Source organism: Aphelocoma coerulescens, chromosome 4A, assembly GCF_041296385.1.
Source record: "Aphelocoma coerulescens isolate FSJ_1873_10779 chromosome 4A, UR_Acoe_1.0, whole genome shotgun sequence".
Classification (NCBI taxonomy): Eukaryota; Metazoa; Chordata; class Aves; order Passeriformes; family Corvidae; genus Aphelocoma; species Aphelocoma coerulescens.
This window is the reverse complement of record NC_091018.1, coordinates 13,671,949-13,690,932: the sequence shown is the minus strand read 5'-3', so window position 1 is coordinate 13,690,932 and position 18,984 is coordinate 13,671,949. Positions and strand designations below refer to the sequence as shown.

The 18,984-nt window shown below is 43.1% G+C and overlaps 1 protein-coding gene across 3 annotated transcripts in view; it reads left to right on the top strand.

The window, feature by feature from the left end:
* Positions 1 to 10,048: 10,048 nt before the first annotated feature.
* The window catches only part of CHRDL1 (chordin like 1), a 38,228-nt gene continuing 29,292 nt past the window's right edge, over positions 10,049 to 18,984 (top strand). For all 3 annotated transcript variants that reach the window (XM_069015398.1, XM_069015399.1, XM_069015397.1), the window contains exons 1-3: positions 10,049 to 10,465; positions 13,256 to 13,401; positions 15,122 to 15,234. In XM_069015398.1, coding sequence (XP_068871499.1) covers positions 13,305 to 13,401; positions 15,122 to 15,234 — 210 coding nt within the window. In that variant the 5' untranslated portion in view covers positions 10,049 to 10,465; positions 13,256 to 13,304. The remainder of the gene's footprint in view (positions 10,466 to 13,255; positions 13,402 to 15,121; positions 15,235 to 18,984) is intronic.

Sequence of the window (18,984 nt, the reverse complement as noted above, 5' to 3'; positions counted from 1 at the left end):
TCAGCAGAGCCTCTGATGAAGCACCTACATTTCGGCAGAGCAATACAGAAGAAAGAGCTGCTGGAAGTCCTGCTCCCTTCCTCCTCTTCATGCCTCTGGATTCAGGGGTAAGGATTGTTAAGGATGCTACAACAATAACAATTCTGCTTTGTACTGTATCCCTGTACTCTCAGATGGTAATTTTTGTAGAATCATAGAATGGTTTGGGTTGGAAAGGAGCCTAAAGATCATGTCATTCCACCCCTCTGCCATGAGCAGGGACACCTTTTAATAAACCAGATTGCTCAGAGCCTCATCCAACCTGGCCTTGCACACTTCCAGGGATGGGACATCCACAGCTGCTCTGGGCAAGCTGCACCAGTACCTCATCCCCCTTACAGGGAAGAATTTCTTCCTAAGATCTAATCTAAACCTGTTCTGTGTCAGTGTAGAAACATTTCCCCTTTTATTATTAATTTTCTTGTACTTAAATCAGATACTGTCACACATTCCTTAAACCAGTTCTGTCAGGTAGTCAAAAACTGTGGCGCAGAAGAACCAAAAAGTGAGTAATTGCTGATGTTAATGAGTTCAAGTAAATTGAACTGGTGCTTTCCTGCCTGCTTCCTTTAGCCATGAATTTGGCCTGCAAAATGTCTCATGACCAATCAGTAGTATAATGTATCTCTGAATGCACAGAATAGGGTGGAACTCTTTGAGGATAGAATCAGAAGGGAATTTCCCCCTCAAAAAGCCTGAGCACACTGACTGATAACATCACTTTTGTTATGGATGTAATTCTGCCAAGCGTTTAAGTTATTGAATGTTATTGAACAGAAAACCAGGAAGTCTTGTTAACAATTATGGATGATTGTGTCAATAGAAGAAAAGTAAATGTGTATTTGCTGAAACAGAAGTTAGAAATGTCTTCAGTTCTCTTTTTGTTCTCTTTTTGATGTATGCTTGTCAGCTGCTTGTAACAATGGACATTACAATTTACATCAGTGATGAATACTTGGATGAGCTGGAGCACAAGACAGGATGCTGTTGTCCTGATCATTTCTATGACTGAAGTAGGTCACACATAACTTTGCAACATTAATAATATCCAGATTCCGGTTTTCCACAATGGAGTCCTCATTACTGCCTGAGGACAGCATTTAATACTATGTATTTGCCCATCATGACAACAACGTGGGGAGAAGACAGTGAATTAAAAACGAAAACATTGAGGAAACCATCTCTTCTTTAGTTAGAGTGCCACAGCTGCTGCCCAAACCATATCCTCCTACAGGAGGGAGGCAGTGGCCTTGGTAATTAGCCAGACATGAAAACCTTCCTAGGGCACTCCTCCTCCTGAGAAGCACATGCAGATCAGGGCAGGCTGTCTAAACACAGTGAGCCTCCTCTCCCTTGCTGGGTTATTTTCTTTCTCCCTAGGGGAGCTCCAGCCAGGGGAAACTCTATAACAGAGGTGGCTTGGTTTCCTCCCTGTTTTTATAGCAAGAACAAGCTACAAAGGCACCCTTTCGATAATGTCCAGCTCTTCAAAGTCAAGCTCTCTGCAGTACTGAAACATCTGAAATTTCAGTTCTGCTTTCACTGCAGTTTTATCTAGCCACTGTATTTCTAACACAGCTGGAACACCAGTACCCCGATTTGAAGTGTACTGATGTCAAGTAGCAGAAGACACCTTATGACTCCAGACTCTCTGCTCATTCCAAGAAGATGCCTAGATCCTCACTCTCACATGAAATAATGTATGTTCAGCAAGTCAGAGATGCAACATCAGTGGTGACTAGAGACCCAGTCTGGGCTTTCCACCTCTAGGACAGACAGGGACCAGAAGGAATAAAGTTCTCAGCTCCTACTTGGGCTCCAAGCAGCTGAACCCCTACACACTGCAGTTCAGATGCCAGGCCTGAAGGTACTTACAGGAAAATTGTATTGGCATTAAAAACATCAAAATTGGATTATACTTGGACACATGCTGGAAAAGTATTTGCAATGGATTCAGAATAGCTGGAAATCGGCCACATCCACATAATATTCCTAGAGTTGGATAAAATTTAACAGCAGTAAATTAGGAAACTTTGCCAACTCCAAAGCACTACCTCAAACTTGGGCCAAAACAATGCACAGGCACCCAAATGCTCTAGAGGGATGTTTCCCTTCTGCCAAAAACTGTTGATCAGATAAGAGAAGCTGGGCTATGGACCACAGGGATAGGGATGCTGTTTCTGGAGAAGGCTGGGCTTTGGAAAAGAGCCTTTTTGGCAAAAACTAAGGAAGTTACAATCAAAAACGTAAAATACTTGCAGAGCTCTGTGTAGAGGGCAAAGGATTGCAGCTGCTGAGGCATCTGTAAGTGTCAGGAAAGAACCCTCCGGACCATAAATGCTCTCCTTAGCCACTACTCTTGTGTCTCCAAGAGTCCTTATCTCCAAGACTTGTCCTCCAAGTCTACAGAGGAAAACAGAAAACTGAATTGTTACAGTACATAGAAACATTCCTTTCATAGAGATATTTGGAGCATGATAAGAGGTGGGAGGGAGAGGAGATGACAGAAAGAACAAAAAAGTGTTAAAGGGGTGAAACAAGCTGCTGGCACCTGTGTCTTTTGTCATGTCTCAGTCCTAGCGCCTGTTGAGCTAAACTGTGAAATCTGTATTTATGTCACAGAGCTGGGAGGCTGCTCACACACAGCAGTGCTCCCCCCAAGCACTTACACAGTGCCCTGCCTGGCCCCTGGCACTCCTCAAACCAGGGACACCCTGTGAACCCACCCTGGAGAAGCAGCAGAGCCTGTGAGAACCCTTCTCTCCACTTCAGGAATATTCTGCGCAATATTTAAAAGATTCTCCCCATCTCTTAGAAGCGAAGAGGGGGAGGATCTGTCTGATTGTATCTGTGACCCTGGCAACTCTTCACAAGCAGAGACAGCTGAGTCACTAATATTTAGAAAAATAACATAATTGACTGTATTCAGGCCTGTGGAGGACCCCTGCTGGGTATTCACAGTTAAGCATTAGCAACTCGGTCATTCCTGGCAGCCTTTGTGAAGGGTTGCCAGGGCTGTAGATTCAATTAGATGACCTTCGACAAACTGATTTCCACTGCAAATATCTTTAAAAAAATACATTAAATCCCCAATAAATACAGTGAAATTGGAGGAGACAGCCCTTCCTACCTCATTGAATGTCCCAAATCACCCCACAGTTCCAGCTAGAGGCTTGCCTGGATGTTCTGCATGCCCGGGCTCTATTATCACTGCTGCCTAATGTGATTTAGCCCTGTCTGTGGATTGCACTCTTTAAATCTGAGAATGTGACAGTGTCGCGGTTGGATGCAGATTGGGATACAAAATGATGTTGAAAAGGTAAAAATATTTTCCTGTATCTTTCTTTTCCTTGTCACTGGGCAGGGGTGACAATTCTTTTACTGCTCTTTTTTATCTTTAGACAGCTTTTTTTCCCAGTACTAACCATTGAATTATTTTGAAGTAAGAAGAACTAAGATGAATCACATCCAGTGTTTTGTATTACTGATTACAATATGCTGTAGAAGTACATTACACTGAGCTGGAATATTTATTTTCTTCTCGGTAATCTATACCAAAGGTGATTCATGTGCCACTAAGGCATCCAGGAATGAGATTTTTTTAATTCTGACTTATGCATAGACTTTTATAATAAGCCTTACAATAAAACAAACAATGTGGACACTATTTGTTAATACTATCATAATAAAATCAGCTAACACCTAAATTACACTTTGTAATTGCTTCTCATAATGTCTGCCTCCTCAGACTACAGGATTTCGTTTCAGTCAACATACTCTGCCCTGCTAAATTGATTCTCAGCTCAACTATTTGTTTGCTGCTTTTTAATCCTAAATAATTCTGAACAACTATCAAACCCTCATCTTTCTTGCACACATCAATGTTTGAGGAAATAGAAGGAAACAGAGCAGCGCTGGATTCTCAGTAAGTCCCTCCAGAGAGAAGCTTAATGAAAAAATGTTTTAAAATAATATATCCTACTGTTGGGGTTACAATGAGATATTAATTCAATAGCAAAAAAAAGTAACAGGATAACAGCTATTATGAAATTATTATCCACAGAGCCATCAGCAAGCATTTTCTCACATGGCATTGTAATTATTCTTTCTACATGATGCAAAAGAATATAGTAAGGATATTTACAGAGAAGAACCTTTTCTTTACATATTGTGTAGATTGGTATATGGAACAGAGACACTGCATGGAGTTAAGTCTGATTTTTTTTCTCAATGTTCCCTGCTGAGCAGTGCCACAACTAATCAAGCTTTCTAGGTTTTAGTTAATTGCTGGACTCCAATAAACTGGTTTGTACTGGCAGTGGTCCAGGTCTGATAATTTCACAGCCTTGCAAACTGCTGCATGTTCACACAAGAACCTTGAAAGCAGGGAGCTGGGATAAAAAAGAATAAAAGAAACTCTTGTTCTGTGACGTTCCATTAATACTTTAAAAGTCAGCCCACTAGCAACAGTGTCTTCACTGTTTGTTTTTCTCCATGTATTTTATACTGATGTTTTTAATGATGATATGAAATGCCCCCTTTCCTCACTTTAAACTTTTTTCTGTAGCTGGTTATTCTCAAAGAGCCATTTCTAATTTCACCATTATTGTCTTGGACATTTCCACTGTTCCCATCCTCTGTTGAAAATTAATTGTGACTTTTTGACACAGCTCAGCTATTTTTTCTGTCTCTCTACAATTTTGTTCATGTGAAAGGATCACCATCTTCTGGTGAAGGAAAGTTCAAGACTGGCTTTATGAACTAGACAAGAGAAAGAAGTGGTGTCCCCCTCTGGCCTAACTCGGTGCTGGTGAGTGCCCTCACAGTCAGTTGGACACTGAGGCAGAGGCCAGCTTGGATTTTCCTAAGCCTGCAGTCAGAATCAAGCAGGCTGGCATCACAGTTTAGTGCAAGTCAACGCTTTAGGGTCTGTTATGAATGAGTACATAATACTGTTATCAGTGGGAAAGACAGCTCCACAGCTATTAGTTCATTTTACAACTGAGCTCAGTTACACAGAGGACTTTGTGTCCTCAGCTCTCACTGGTAGCAATGGGATTTGCAAGTCCTCAGCCCCTGAGCAGGCTCTGGCTCCATGCTGGCACATATTTGACTTTTTTCTCCCTAGAGAAGGCTCATTTGGCAAGTTCAGTTTTACTAATGGGTTTCAAAAGCATTCTAACACCGGCAAGTTTCTAAGCAAAAGAATTACATAATACCCGAGGTGTTCGGTAATGTCGTTGTTATTGTCTTTGGCTTACCAAGGAGAGATTAGCAGCACTAATCATGGTTTATAGAAGTATATTTGAGCTGCAATTGGAGCCTCATTCAGCCTGCCTTGACTCCTTCTGTCATGCTTTGGGAGACAGGATTGACTGGGTTTATCTGGTGGACGCCAGCTGCAAAGAAATGCCTCAGCAAGTGGATCTTTATCATGGTATGATCAATCTGTAAGATTTGTTCCTGTTTTTCTCGTGCATAACAGGAGTAAGAGCAAATCACTGGGATTCTTTTAAACTCCTGAAAATTTTTACCAAGTGTGATTCTAGTCAACAATTGCAATAGCAAGAACGAACGTTCGTTGTTTTTATGTGAACTATACCACCTTCTGCTGTTTTCAAGAATATGTGCTAGTGAAAAAACAGTGAAGGTGAAGGGATCCCAGACCTAAGAAATAATCACTTATACAGATTCTTTGATGCTGCTTTTCAATTGCTGAAAATAGTCACTGAGATGCTATTGCATGTTATATGGATTTACACTTTGCTGGAAGCACTAATTGGGCTTCCTGCCCACAAAACACTGCCCATACAGGAATTACAGATGAAAGTTTGGACTGAAGGTTTGAACCTGCTATTCATGCAGCTTGCAAATATACCAAAAAAATCTGTATTCCTACAAATTGTCTTGAAGTCTTTGAGATGACAGATATGAAAGAGAATTATAGGATCATAATTACAGTTGTACACACACTGTGGTGGTAATAGATTAGATTAGATTAGATTAGATTAGATTAGATTAGATTAGAAACATCTGCAGATGAGCACTTTGAGGAAATTATGAGCACATGCGAAAATCAGGAGGGCCTCACCTCTGAGTGCATGTATTTAATCTACACCTACACATTGGGTTTCTCAACACCCCACCTAGCAGAGTGTAATTTACTCTAGGATGGAATGGAATATTGTGTGGCTCCCTTCTCCTGTATTTTCACTGCTGCTGGTCTTGTGAGACTCTTGTCACCTGTATATTTGGAAGTGAAATTTAAAGACATATATTTTATTTGCATTTTTTGACAGAAAAATGAAAGATTTTCAGCTACTCTTCAGTCCCATCTGAATATATCCACAAGGTAATGAGGAATTGGGCTGCAATTTGACATTTTACGTAACGCTGTTGTTGTTTAGCAAACTGAATTGGAATCTCAGGGTCACTATATCCATCTGTCTCACTGGAAAATAAATAAATTAATTTCTAGTGCTACAGGACTGACAACCCACTGTGGATGAAGTCTGTGCTACAGAATGAATAGGAGGGTGGAGAATGCTCATGACCATCCTATGCAATAATCACAAAATCACGCACGTCTGAAGCCCTTTTTGTTGAACAGTATATGTGGAGACTGCTTGGGGAACATCCAGATTGTATTCCCAGTATGATATCTGGGGGGGCTGATCCAAACCACAAAAAGTAATTTAGAGATTTTTGTAAAATCCTGGGAATAATTTCTAGCATCTTAATATACATTTTCCAAAGGGCTTCACTGAATTTATAGGAATGCAAAAACCAAAGGAATTCATTACGCTAAGAACTTCCTTTCATACATTTTTAGAGTGAAAATTTGACCATAGATGAAGAGAAGGAAAAAAAAAATAGACAGGGGTGTTGTGTTGTGTGTCTAATATCTCTCAGACCTCAATGTCTGTTCCAATTAAGAAAACTCCACATGGTGTGTAAACACGTTAGCATTGGCATGAATATTTTATCCTGGTTTTTTTTTCCCCTCACAAGAACTGAGAAATAATAGCAGGATACCTACATGCTGCTCAGTCACTGTGAGGCACAGTACAGGGACATGGACTTCTGCTGTCAGTGTCACATTATTATCTGCTTATTTTCCATTATCTTTAATGAGAATTGCATGGATAAATGTCTGTGCTTTTAAAAACTTAGGGCATCCTTCAATCTTTAATGCTCTCTATTGGGAGGAATTCTTTCCTGTCTGGACACCAGAACGCAGAGCATATTCAAGCAGTGAGCTCTGCTTGGCAGCATGAAGGGTAACAACTGTGGATCTGATGCTTCTCCAGAGCTCTCAGTGCTACACGTGTGCAGCAGCCCTGAACTTCACAAGCTGCAGTAACAGCCCACTGCTGAGCAAGAGCACGGAGCAAGGGGTTTGCTAAGTCATCTGTACTGTGGTCTAAGGGGGGCAAGACAGACCCCTACCATGGGGCAGTATTAGCTGTGAGACAGGGCAAAGCATTAACGGGCTGTGGTGACACATAAAGGCTAGTGGCTTGTCCTTGCTCCTCTTGGCGAGACTTGGCCAGAGCTGGGAGAAAAGGAACAGCTCGGGCATAGGTGCAGCACTACCAGGATCCAGGGGCACTGACAAACCCTGCCAGCTCAGCAAGGGTTGCTCACCAAGAGGCCACCTGTGAACATTCCATGCATGCACAATGTCCAGCATGTGCCACATTATCCTTTGGCCTAACGACCATAAGACTTGCTGCAACACTATGCCATGGGAAGATGAAGGACAAGAAACAGACGCCACTGTTGTATGTGACCAAGAGAGATGCCAGATCCACAGCCCTCAGGGACATCCCAGCAAATAATGAACAGCTTGAGCAGCAGGACCAGGACTAGGAGTCAGACTAGAGTAGCCTGCCCTTGGAAGTCTGGGTTTCCACCAAGTTGCCAATTCAGTGAATCCCAAGCCCTCACTTGAGAGAAAGGCTCTTTCAGCCAATTCTCTACAACCTAAATCTGCCAGAGCAGGAAAAGAACACCAGTTCATAAATCTCTATGTTCAGCAAAGGTCTTGCACCCAAATTAGTATCTCCAGAGACCATCAGACAACAGCATCTTCTGAAAGAGTCTTACAGAATGCAGTGGAAAGTGCTGGCATCTCCAGCAACTTTCCCAAAGCACTCTTCAGGCCAAATAAGGAATTTATTTTCAAAGAATCCCTCTGCAAAAGAATTCAGGTCACACAGTCCATAGAAAATATTTCACTTCTCATTACTACTACACTGACTAGGCATAAAGAGTACTGCAACAATTACTGTTGTCTTTACACACACTGGACTTTGTATCAGCACAGAGAAGAACATACAGGGGATAAACGGTGTCTAGAGAAGACTGACACAGGTGGGTAGCTGTGTTGGATGGATTGTTCTGGAGGATGTCTGTGCTGTAAAACTGAGGTCTGCCCAGGCCCAAAGCTGCATTTATTAAAGTCACGTAGCTGCTATCAACCCAAACTATGAAGCCTGACTACAAAGACCTGTGGATTCCTACTCACAAAGATTTGCAACAGGGTCAGTTCAGTCACACATCTGAGAGTTTATGTTATCCTTATGCATTTTTTCTCACAGGCTGAGCCTGCATGGTCTAACACAGCACAACACCTAAAGGAGCAACATTTCTACAGCCCCACAATTTAGAAGCACATGCATGTGCTTAACTCTTTGCTCCATGAGCAGGGATATCCCTCTGTGGGACTGAAGCTTGCACAGCGCAGGTTCTCTGCTTTCATGTGCAAATTAAAATCATATTTCTGATTCAGAGTTACCATTTCTTTCTCTGTTTGCCCATCCCGGTTTCATACAATGTCTCTTCCAAAACTATCAGCCTGCAGCAGGAGGCATCACATTGGGGACTAAGAGCTTTGAGCAATGATTTTTCCTTAGGAACATGGATTACTGCTTGTGCACAGCAAGACAGAGTGGCAGAGTGACACAGAAGTCGGCATGGAGCAGTGTTTTCAAAGCGCTTAGCTCCAGAACTTTCTCTTTTCGTTATTTAATATTTAGAGTTATAAAGTTGCATTTGACTGACACACAGCCTTGGTTACTCATGAAGTCACACTACAAAAGCCTTAGTAAGTCATCTATCCTTTCCTCATGCTAATATAAGGCTTCACCATGCACTGTACCTTCAGTATTTTGTACAGCTAAGGTACAATGGAAGAAACAAAACTTCTGCTTGATTTTCAGCCTTCTGAAAATATCTGCTAAGTCTGAGAGGTGTATGACCTCCCAGCAGTGCTCCCCAAACACCCTGGTCCCAAACTAGGGGAAATAGGTTGTAATTTGTTTCTCCACATGATGTCTTTTCATACCTCACCCTTTTTCTCAGATCATTTGTCAAGAGTTCACTGATCTCTTCTTGTTAGTTACAGGGGCTACAAGAAGACAGAAAAAGAATGTTTGACCAAGCATATAATGAGTCATGGGTTTAATTTAGTTCCACCAGAATCTCAATGTGACCTTGAAACCTTCTAACACAATAAATCAGACCGGAGGGTATCAGCAGAAGGTGTCTGGCAGATCCCAGTGGATGCTAACTCTGTCGGGTCTGCTCCGGGGGGCACCCCGCCTGGGAGAAGCCCATTAAAGAGCCGTCTTGGTGTGGAGTCCGCTCTCCAAGAAAGACACCCGTGGGGCTTTCTGTTCCCGCGGAGGAAACTGTGGCCACGGTCACCCAGCCCGCAGCTCGTTTGAAGGCACCGGAGCATGGCCCCGCCGCCCGGGTGCGAGTCCCGCGGCCCGCAGGTGGCTCCGCGGGCGGGAGGGCAGCCCGGAGGGCGGGCGGACTCCGAGCCCCGTGTCCGGTGTCGCCCCTCTCCGCGGCCCCCCATGGCGGAGCGGCTCCACCCCGGCCGTGTCAGTCACGCCGCTGTGCCGGGCGGCGGGCGCGGGGCGCGGGCGAGGAGGGGGCCGGGGCGGAGGCGGACCTGCTCACCCCGCCTCCCGCCGCCGCTCGCTGCCGGCAGGGCTGCGGGGCAGGACCCGCCGCCGAGCATCCTCCGGCCGCGGGGCCTCGCTACGCTCCCCGCCGGGGCAGGAGGCGGTGACAGGTGGCCCCAGGCCGGGACCTTCCGGAGCGCCCGCCCGGCAGCGGCCCCGCAGCTCGGGCGTAGCGGATCTCTCCCTCTCCGCTCCCGTCCATCAGTCGGGGGTCGAGGGCTGGCGGCGGCAGGACGCCGTCGGACCCCTGCTTGCTCCCTCACCACCGAACCGAAGGGGACACCTAAAAGTCGCGGGAGAAGATTATGGCAATGTGAGTGAGCAGAGGAGCCGCCTGGCCGGAGCGCCCCTGTACCCCGGCGGAGCGGAGCGCGGAGCTGCGGGGCTGCCCCAGCCCGAGCGCTGTTCGCGGCGGTCTCCGAGCGGAGCGGCCTCCAGCCCTGGCCCAGGTTTGTGAGCTTTGCTGTCCGAGGGGAGGCCCCGGGGAAGGCGCGGTCCCGCTGCCGGAGCTGCGCCCGAGGCCGCGGCACAGACAGCCCAGCGCGTCCCGGGCTTTCCGTCTGTCCCGTTTCGCCGGCCGATGTCCCGCCGCCCTCGGGGGCAGCGCCGGCACCTCGCCCGGCCCCGGGCAGGAGGGCAGCCCCGAGCCGAGCTCCCGTCCCGGCCCCGGGCGGGGCGGCGGGCGCTCCCCGGGCCGGCGCCCAAGGGGCGGCTGTTCTGTCAGAGCTGCGAAAGCCGGGAGCCTCCGACCGCGGCTCAGCGGGAGACCTGTCCGCACACAGCTCCCCGCGACGGCAGCGGGGGCACGCGCCGCAGGGATAAAGCCTCGGGAAGAGCGGAGGGAGAGGGTTCGCGCTGCGGGTGATGGAGGGGGAGCGCGGCCGTCGGGGCTGAGCTGTCCCCGCCGCTGCATCGCCGCAGCCCCGCGCCTCGCAGCCTCTGCCAGCTGCCCTCGGCACTGCCATTTTACCTTTTTGCGGTTTTTTTTCACTAATCGTAAAACGTGGCGAGGCCGGACATTGCCTCTTGTAGTTACCAAACCGGGCTCTTTGGAGGGCGAGGCGTTAAACAGAGCCCCATCTGCCTTATTTCACTAAGTAATTCATGTAAGATGTGGATCACCTCCATTGTTTCTACAATGCAGAAAACACACCAATAATTAACAGGTTAATCCTAACTGAGATTATTTAAATCCAGGAATATTTTTAGGACATTGCCCTTTGGGGAAATAAAGGGAGTGTGCTAATAGTGAAAAGTATGTGTTTATATTTGGAGTAACAACAATACAGAAATTAAAGAGAATTAAGAAAGACATCAAAAGTCTCCATGCCATTTCTGTTATTAACTCCTCCATCTCATGTTACTGTGCAGCATTTCTGAGCACAAGCAGTCCAAGTTTTATAATGTTCTTCCTTTTGAAGACCTGACATTTAAAATGGGTGGATTTCTGAGCCCTTCTGTTCCAACTAACCAAAGTAGCTAACAGATAAAGTGCTGCTCAAAGGATAATCATGCACCATTTATAATTATTGTTTGCTTAAGCAATCTCTAAGAAGGCTGAAATACTTAAACATTCCCATTTCTGCTATTCCCAGTGATGTGCTACTGTTGTTCTCAGTGCATGCATGATGTCCTGGGACTAAATTATAAGGTTTTAATGTTAAACAGGTTTTTAAAAGGATGTTTGGCTTCAAAAATATCCTATGTGATTTGAATATGCTGAAAGGAAAAAATTACTTAAACTCTTCTTCTGAAATTGAAATATTATTCTCAACTTGCAAAATAAATGGAAAGTTATGTTTTGTTACTGAATAGGGAGTGTGCTTTAAAGAATGCTCTTTTTTTAACATTTTCAGAGGCAATTTGCATTGTTTTGAATGAGCTTACTGAGTACAGAGTAGTGGCACAGGTTTGATTAGTGATGGAAGATGTCCATTGTGGTTGCGGTTTGGGAATACAGAGAATTCTTGAACAGTAAAGGCAACAAAGCCACTGATAAAATCAGATCACACACTCTTTGTTACAGTATCCTAGGTCTCAACAGTCTTAACAGGAATATTTTCATTTTAAGGGCTTCTTAACTTACTGTTTTGTTTCTTTGAGTTACCCACCACTTAATTTTCAATATACATATATAAATTATTCTTTTTGCCTTATGTGTGAGTTTGAATGTATTTATATACAGTTCTGTTATTTACATGAGATCTGAACAGGCCAAATTAGTTTACAAAACAGACTGTTCATTTTTCCAGTAGTCACTCTTTTTGTATTTTTTAAACTTCTGTAAAACCAATAGCAAATCCATATCAACGCTTTTAAAACAACGCCCAAATCTTTCCAACATTGTAAGTTATGGACAAGTACACTCTGGGAAGATAACACTTTTGTAATGAATGCTCATAAACATTGACACATAAAAGTAGTAGAATCTTAAGTTGGGTTTATTAAAAAAAAATCTACTTTAGTTAATTATTTCCCTAAAATAATTCATTTGTTAAAAACCAGGAAAAGATAAATAGAATGGCACAGGCAGCAAGGACGATACCAGTTCTGCACCACATAGAGAAGAATACATTAAGCTTTGCCCCACATGCAAGATTTTGACATTAAAGATCTACAGGAATGAAGATGACAAGTCATTCCCCCATTCTGCTCTCAGCTATCAAGGCAGCAGAAGGGTTAACTCTAGAAAAATTAATTATACACAGTCCCAGAACAATAGTGGTTGGGAGAGGGGCGAAGGGGCGAGCTGAATAGTGGTGGAAGCCTATTAGATGTGGTGAGGAAAACTCCCACTGGCTGCAGCAGGGCCACTGGCTCACCCAGGATTTCCACAGTGCAGGACCAGTACTCCAGGGACACCCAAGGTTAAATTTGGGATGAAGCAAACATGTTAAAACTGACACCAAAGATACATCCGAAAGTGATGCTCTACAAGAACATCTCTCAAACTAGTTTCTTGGGAAAGAGAACTTTTAAGAATTTGGATTGCTTACTTGCCAGATTGCTTGGAAATAAAATAAGGACATTTTTAGAAGGAATATCCAGTTTTCAGCTTTCATGAATAGGAATGTGTCTCCTTTTCAAAAAATTAATGATCTGAAGGCAAAGCTGTTTCCATGAAAGGAAGATGCATGATACATCTGTTCTGGCAGTTTAGGATTTCTGTGTGTTGTATGAAATCATTAAGTATCTTACAAGATTTTACTTTAATTAATTTAATATTTTTTTCCCAACAGCTCAACATTCTCTACTTGGAGGCTCTTTCTTTTCCTTTTGACGATAAAGATGAAAAGAAAGTGGATATTGGAGGATTTTAATTTTATCTTTTTTGGTGTGCTCTGCCTCCTTTTCATAGATGGAGGTAAACTAGAACAAATAAAACGTAAGTAGACTTCAAACAAAGCTGTCACATTCACCTAAATTAGACATTTTCCTTCTATTTTCAGATGTGGTTCAGAAAAGAATGTCCTAAACCTTCTAACATTCTTCCTCCTTCTAATCCTGTGTTTAGTGGAATCAGGTCACACCCACATTTGGGGTACATTTTCCTAAAGCTGTACAGGTTATAGTGCATCGTAAAGAACATAACACATCAGTTGGAGAATCTGTTTTATTTCAAATATCCTGAGTCAAGAGTGTGCTTAATTCCATTTAGTAACCTCTGTAAACATCTGACAGATTATCTGGAATCTGTCCCATGTGTAAGACTATTGTGCTGAAGTTTTCAGCTAGTGTAAAGCTCGTCCAAGTCTGTTCTCTTGTGTTGTAAAAACAACCTCATATGAACTGGATTAGGTACATCCCTTGAGAAAATTAAGAGTCTAAGCACTGTCAAAAACTTGATGAGAAGAATTGAAAAGAATACAAACAAAAAGGGAGCATTTCTGCAAAGCCTGTCATCCCTGGGAGATGTTAACACATTTCAGAAATCATGGCAAGGAGGAATAGCTACCCAAGTAAGTCTAGGAGTTATTGACTGCTTCAGCCTTGTTACTAGATATCTGGAATGCTCTCCCTACCTGCACAGGCTGGGTTTTGGCCTCCTTCTTACAAAAGACATTGTTTGCCCTTGAGAAGTCATTGAAATTTTTAGCCTCAGTCTCAGCAGCTTCTGCTTCCAAGGAATTAGATGGAGAAGAGAAAAAAAAAAAAAAAAAAGAGTGAGTTCCAGAAAGGCCCTCTGCCCCACTGATCTCACCCACAGGGAAGTGAGTGAGTGTAAAGGAACCCTGTTCAAAGAAAGAACAGTGTGAGAAATTACCAGACTCCAGTTGTCTGCTTTTTTGTATCATGTGTTTCATTTGTCATGCTTCTGTGTGAAGGGAAAGCAGATCACAGTTTCTACTAACAGTCCCTAGCTCTTGATAGCTTCTTCTAGCCCAGTAAATGTGAAGAATGTCCCTGGCTTGGATTATCACATGGAAGATGAGTATTTTGTTAAGATATCCTGAAGCATCTTCTATACTGAGGGTAATGAATGAAACTGAATTTGGATATCATTAAGATAACAGAAAGGAATTCCCACACGGAATCACATGAGAAACACCCTTTTATTGTAGAGATTGAAGGTTTCAATGTGACAGGGAGAGACAGGACAACAATGTCTGACAGGTATATGGATTTCTGCAAATCTGCAACTGCAAGATCAAAAGTGCTTAGTGAACAAAAAGATCTTAAAATATTTTGAAAGCTGATGCATCAATTATTTCAGCATCTCTCTGCAGTACAACCTGGGATTTTCCTCAGTTGGACCAATTGCTTTGGTTTTGCAATGAAAAGGTTTTGTTTCCTATAAGCCTGCCTGAGTGATCAGGCACTTAAATTTTCTTACCTAAACAGGTGAAAGGATAAAGTCACCTGTATGAAAGCCATTTTATCATCATTTCAGGAGCTGCAATTTTGGAAAAATGGGAGGCCATGTCATTTATTTTGATTTGGGAGGTTAGAAAAAACAGCATGTGAAATTAAGGGTGTTTCTGTTGTGTGATTCCCCAGGAAAAGAAAAAATAGTTTACAGAAAACTCTGCACACCTAAATACACTTTGTAAGCATGGAATGGAAATTTTCATTCATAGCTCTTTCAATTCTTTACTATTTTACAGATTCAGATACATACTGTGTGTTCCAAGATAAGAAGTACCGTGTAGGAGAAAGATGGCATCCTTATCTAGAACCCTATGGCCTTGTTTACTGCGTTAATTGTCTTTGCTCAGAGGTAGGACTGCTGAGTTATTATCCTACAACTTCTACCTGCTTCACTGACTATAATCCTTTCTGTTGTAGCTACAATTTGACAAAGCCCAAACCTGTTTCACTTGTGGGTCCTGCTCATGCTGCAGGAAATCAAGGCAGGCGATCCTAGTGAAGGGAAAATACTAACAGAGAAGGCCAATACTGGCAATAATACTCACATAGCATAGACAAAACAGCTCCCTAACTAGCCAGAAGCTTTGTGGATGCTGGGCATTACATCTTGACAGATCAGGCCCCACTACCTAAGTATAATCCTTGCAGTTCCACCAATATGGACGATTATGCGGAACCTGAATTTGGTACTTTGATCTGTGTACAGTGCCAACATCTTCCAGTCAAAGCATCTGCTGCCCTAAAGTGCTGAAGGAACAGGCTTGGATATAGCTGTTAGTAGAAGTCAGTCAAAGAAGAATGAGATGATGAAACGTGAGAAAAGGTTATGGGGAGCAGAGAGAATTGGATAAAACATGAAAGGGCTCCCATCAGTTGATGGCTGATGCAAAAACACAGCAGTCAGAGATCCCCATAGTATGTCATATACAGCTGGGGGGAGGCACAAAAATGAGGGCAGTTTATGTCCCTTAGAGTACTTTAAAATAAACAATAAGCGATCTTAATCACTAACACATGAGACACTCCAGATGCTGAGTTCTGTCTGCTGTATTTAATGCAGAATAAAGTATTCCTGGCTATTTTCCCTCCCTGCAAGTGTAAAATATTGGGCCCCTGTGCAGCATTTGCTCTGAGGGAATCTGCTACTACAACTCAGTGCAGAGATGCACAAACAGTAGTCCCACAAGTTTAGCTGCAGAATGCAGCTGTGAGAGAAAAAACAGTGTAGTAGGAGGGAAAGGAAAAGTCTTTGTTTAGAGCAAAAAGGAGTATCTAGTCAACTTTTGCTGACGTATATGCAAAGTTGAAAACTCCCTTAGAGTCTGTGTGGAGTAAAACACTCATTAAATCGCTGGAAGGATGTGTCTTGGGTGGGGAAAAAAATTAACTGGAAGCCCTAGAGATCTGGATACAAATAATTGCTTGATGATTTTTAGGGAACTGTTAGACAGCCTGGAGGGATGGGAAAGTGCATGGTCAGCTCCTCTAGAGAACAGCACTGCTGGGACCCAGGCACACCCACACACACCCACACACTATGAGCCTCCAAAAAAAGTCTGTTTTATTTTTTAACTTGGGCACAGAAGACAAAGTGACAGTTCAGGGCAGCAGGTTTAGTAAAGAATGAAACTGCTTATGGTAGTTCCCAGTACATGCAGCTCAGAAGTGGATTGGACTCTACTCCCTTGTCTGCTATATTTTACCTTTGGTGTTCCATGAGGGTGCAAAATGTAACCTGGGATTATTTCAGCAGTGAGGATGCTGAGGGATCTCTTAGATGTGACTCTTGTTGTCTGGAAGGAAGATTCCAAATAACAACTGCAGCATCCAACCACTCATTTGAGCTTTGTCCTGGCCAAAGTCATGCCCTCAGTGCACTGAGCTACAATAAAAGCTCCTGAAGCTTCATTAGTTTCATGAGGTTTCCTTCAGGAAACCCTCAATGATTTAAAATTTTAACAAAATAAAGGCATTAGAAAACATGTCATGACATAGCACAAGCACAGACCATAGACCAAATATGACAGCATAAAAGAGGAAAGTAAAGTGTGCCACAGATAGCAAGTAAGAGAGACCTAAGTGTAAATCATGTATGATTCCCTGTCAGGTAGGCAAGGGATCTATGTAGAGTCTGATGCAGCGACTGATTCCCTCACACTGCAGAGAAAAGCAAAAATCCCTAGAGGTCTTCATGGCCAGTGTGATCAAAATGTCTTTGCTCTCCACAAACATTGTGATCTGCATGATGTCTGCACAAAACAAGTCACATCAGCCAGGCAGCAGACAGAGATCTCTGTTCCGTCTCTAAACAGTCTGTCTGTCCATCCCCCCAGCACACACATTTCAGATGTTTAAGAAAAAGGTGAGACAAATTAACTAAACAGAGGCCAAATTATTCAGCCTGGCATTAAAAAAAAAAAAAAGCTTTCCTGTTTTTGTGTGTATATAGTATTGTATTTTTACAAGTTATAACTTACATACTTAAACCAGAATAAAACTAAACATAATGCAGTGTTCTCACCCTGTTCCCCCTTCGTTTTACAACCCTTCCTCCCCTCCAGTTCACAGTGGAGCCTGTTGACTGTTACTGTCAAGTAAATTTGAGCACTCACAATATGTTAGATCATTATTTTACTCCCTAAAATACAGCAGCTTTTTGCTTTTGCTTGTGTTCATGGTCATATCTGCAAGGTTAAATGACTGCTCTCCACACTCAGCACTGATAGCCCAGCTTGGGGAGAGAGATGCATCAACACTCTTTGGTACCTGATGCAAAAATGTGACTTTGGCCCTGGGTCAGAGAGCCTGACCAGTGCTTGAGTCCCGCTCTGGTCAGTGGGGTTGCTCTCCCAAATATCACTGTGAATATAGGCATAAGATCAGTCTCACTAAGCACAAGATCAGTTAAAATAGTTCTGTCTTGCTGCAGACAGTGGAGTCTGGCCGGCAGCACAGAGCAGAAAAGTTGGCCTGCAGAATTTTATCACAGCTGACCATGTACAGAAAGTAAACATTCCCCTCAGGAGATTCCGCGGGACTTAAACTGAAAAAGAGTGAGGTCATGGAACTGGACAAGTCAGCAACATGGAGCCAGCTCAGCAGGCAGTGCTAGCCTTTCTTCTACAGCAGTGTTTCACAGGCTCCCATGTCTGCTGGGCAAGGAGCTGTGCAGACCAGGGATGGTCCCTATTCTGTGAAGCTTCTGCAGTCTAAAATTTGCTCCTCTTCTACAAAATCAGTATATTTCATTTCAGTTCTCATTGGAAACAGATGGTGATGTCATTTTTAGTGTCTCTTTCCAAAGCAGATGCACAACTGTAGTTTGTGGCTAGCAATGATCTAATAGTAGGATTCCAGCCTGTGGTCTGCAGATATTTGTCAATGAATTATTTTGAAAGAGATGACTAGAAAGGCCTATATATCTGCTGTCAATGGAAGTCTGCACATCCACTGAAAACATTTCAGTGCTCCAGAAGGCATATGAAAATAAAGTGGGTTTAGTCCTGACATGACCTAAAACTACAGTCATAACTTAATGTCAGTGTTCATGCTGAAAGATCTTTCTTGTTATAAACATGAGCAGCTCAGAGGTAAATTAAGAGGATGAATTATAGATGGGAAATGGGAATTTGAAATGGATGGTCTTTTCTGGTTACAGACACTGGATAATGAAAATTCCCTGTGTTTTAATTATAAATCAAACTTAGATGTGGTCAAATAGAATATTATGTTAATGACATGAATAATGAACCTTATTCCCAAGACTTAACTCATATTTCTTAGAAAAATGGCTACTTACCAACTGGTGGTTTTTGTCTACTGGGAAAGCAATAAAATGAAAACAAAAGACTCTCCACCGTTTTCAGGAACAATTACAGACACTATTGTCTCTTGTGGTCTTGAACTAACCCTCAGTAGGGGATATCTCAGAGACCTACCATTTATCCATGCCTTAGTTTTGGAAATGCAATTCCTAAGCATAATCTGCTCAAAAGAAAAAGACAAATGGAAATTAAAAGAGAAATGGAGATTGTTGCCATCCATTTTTAGACACTTCCTCTGATTTTAAGGTTTGTAAGGATTTCTGACCTCCAGCATA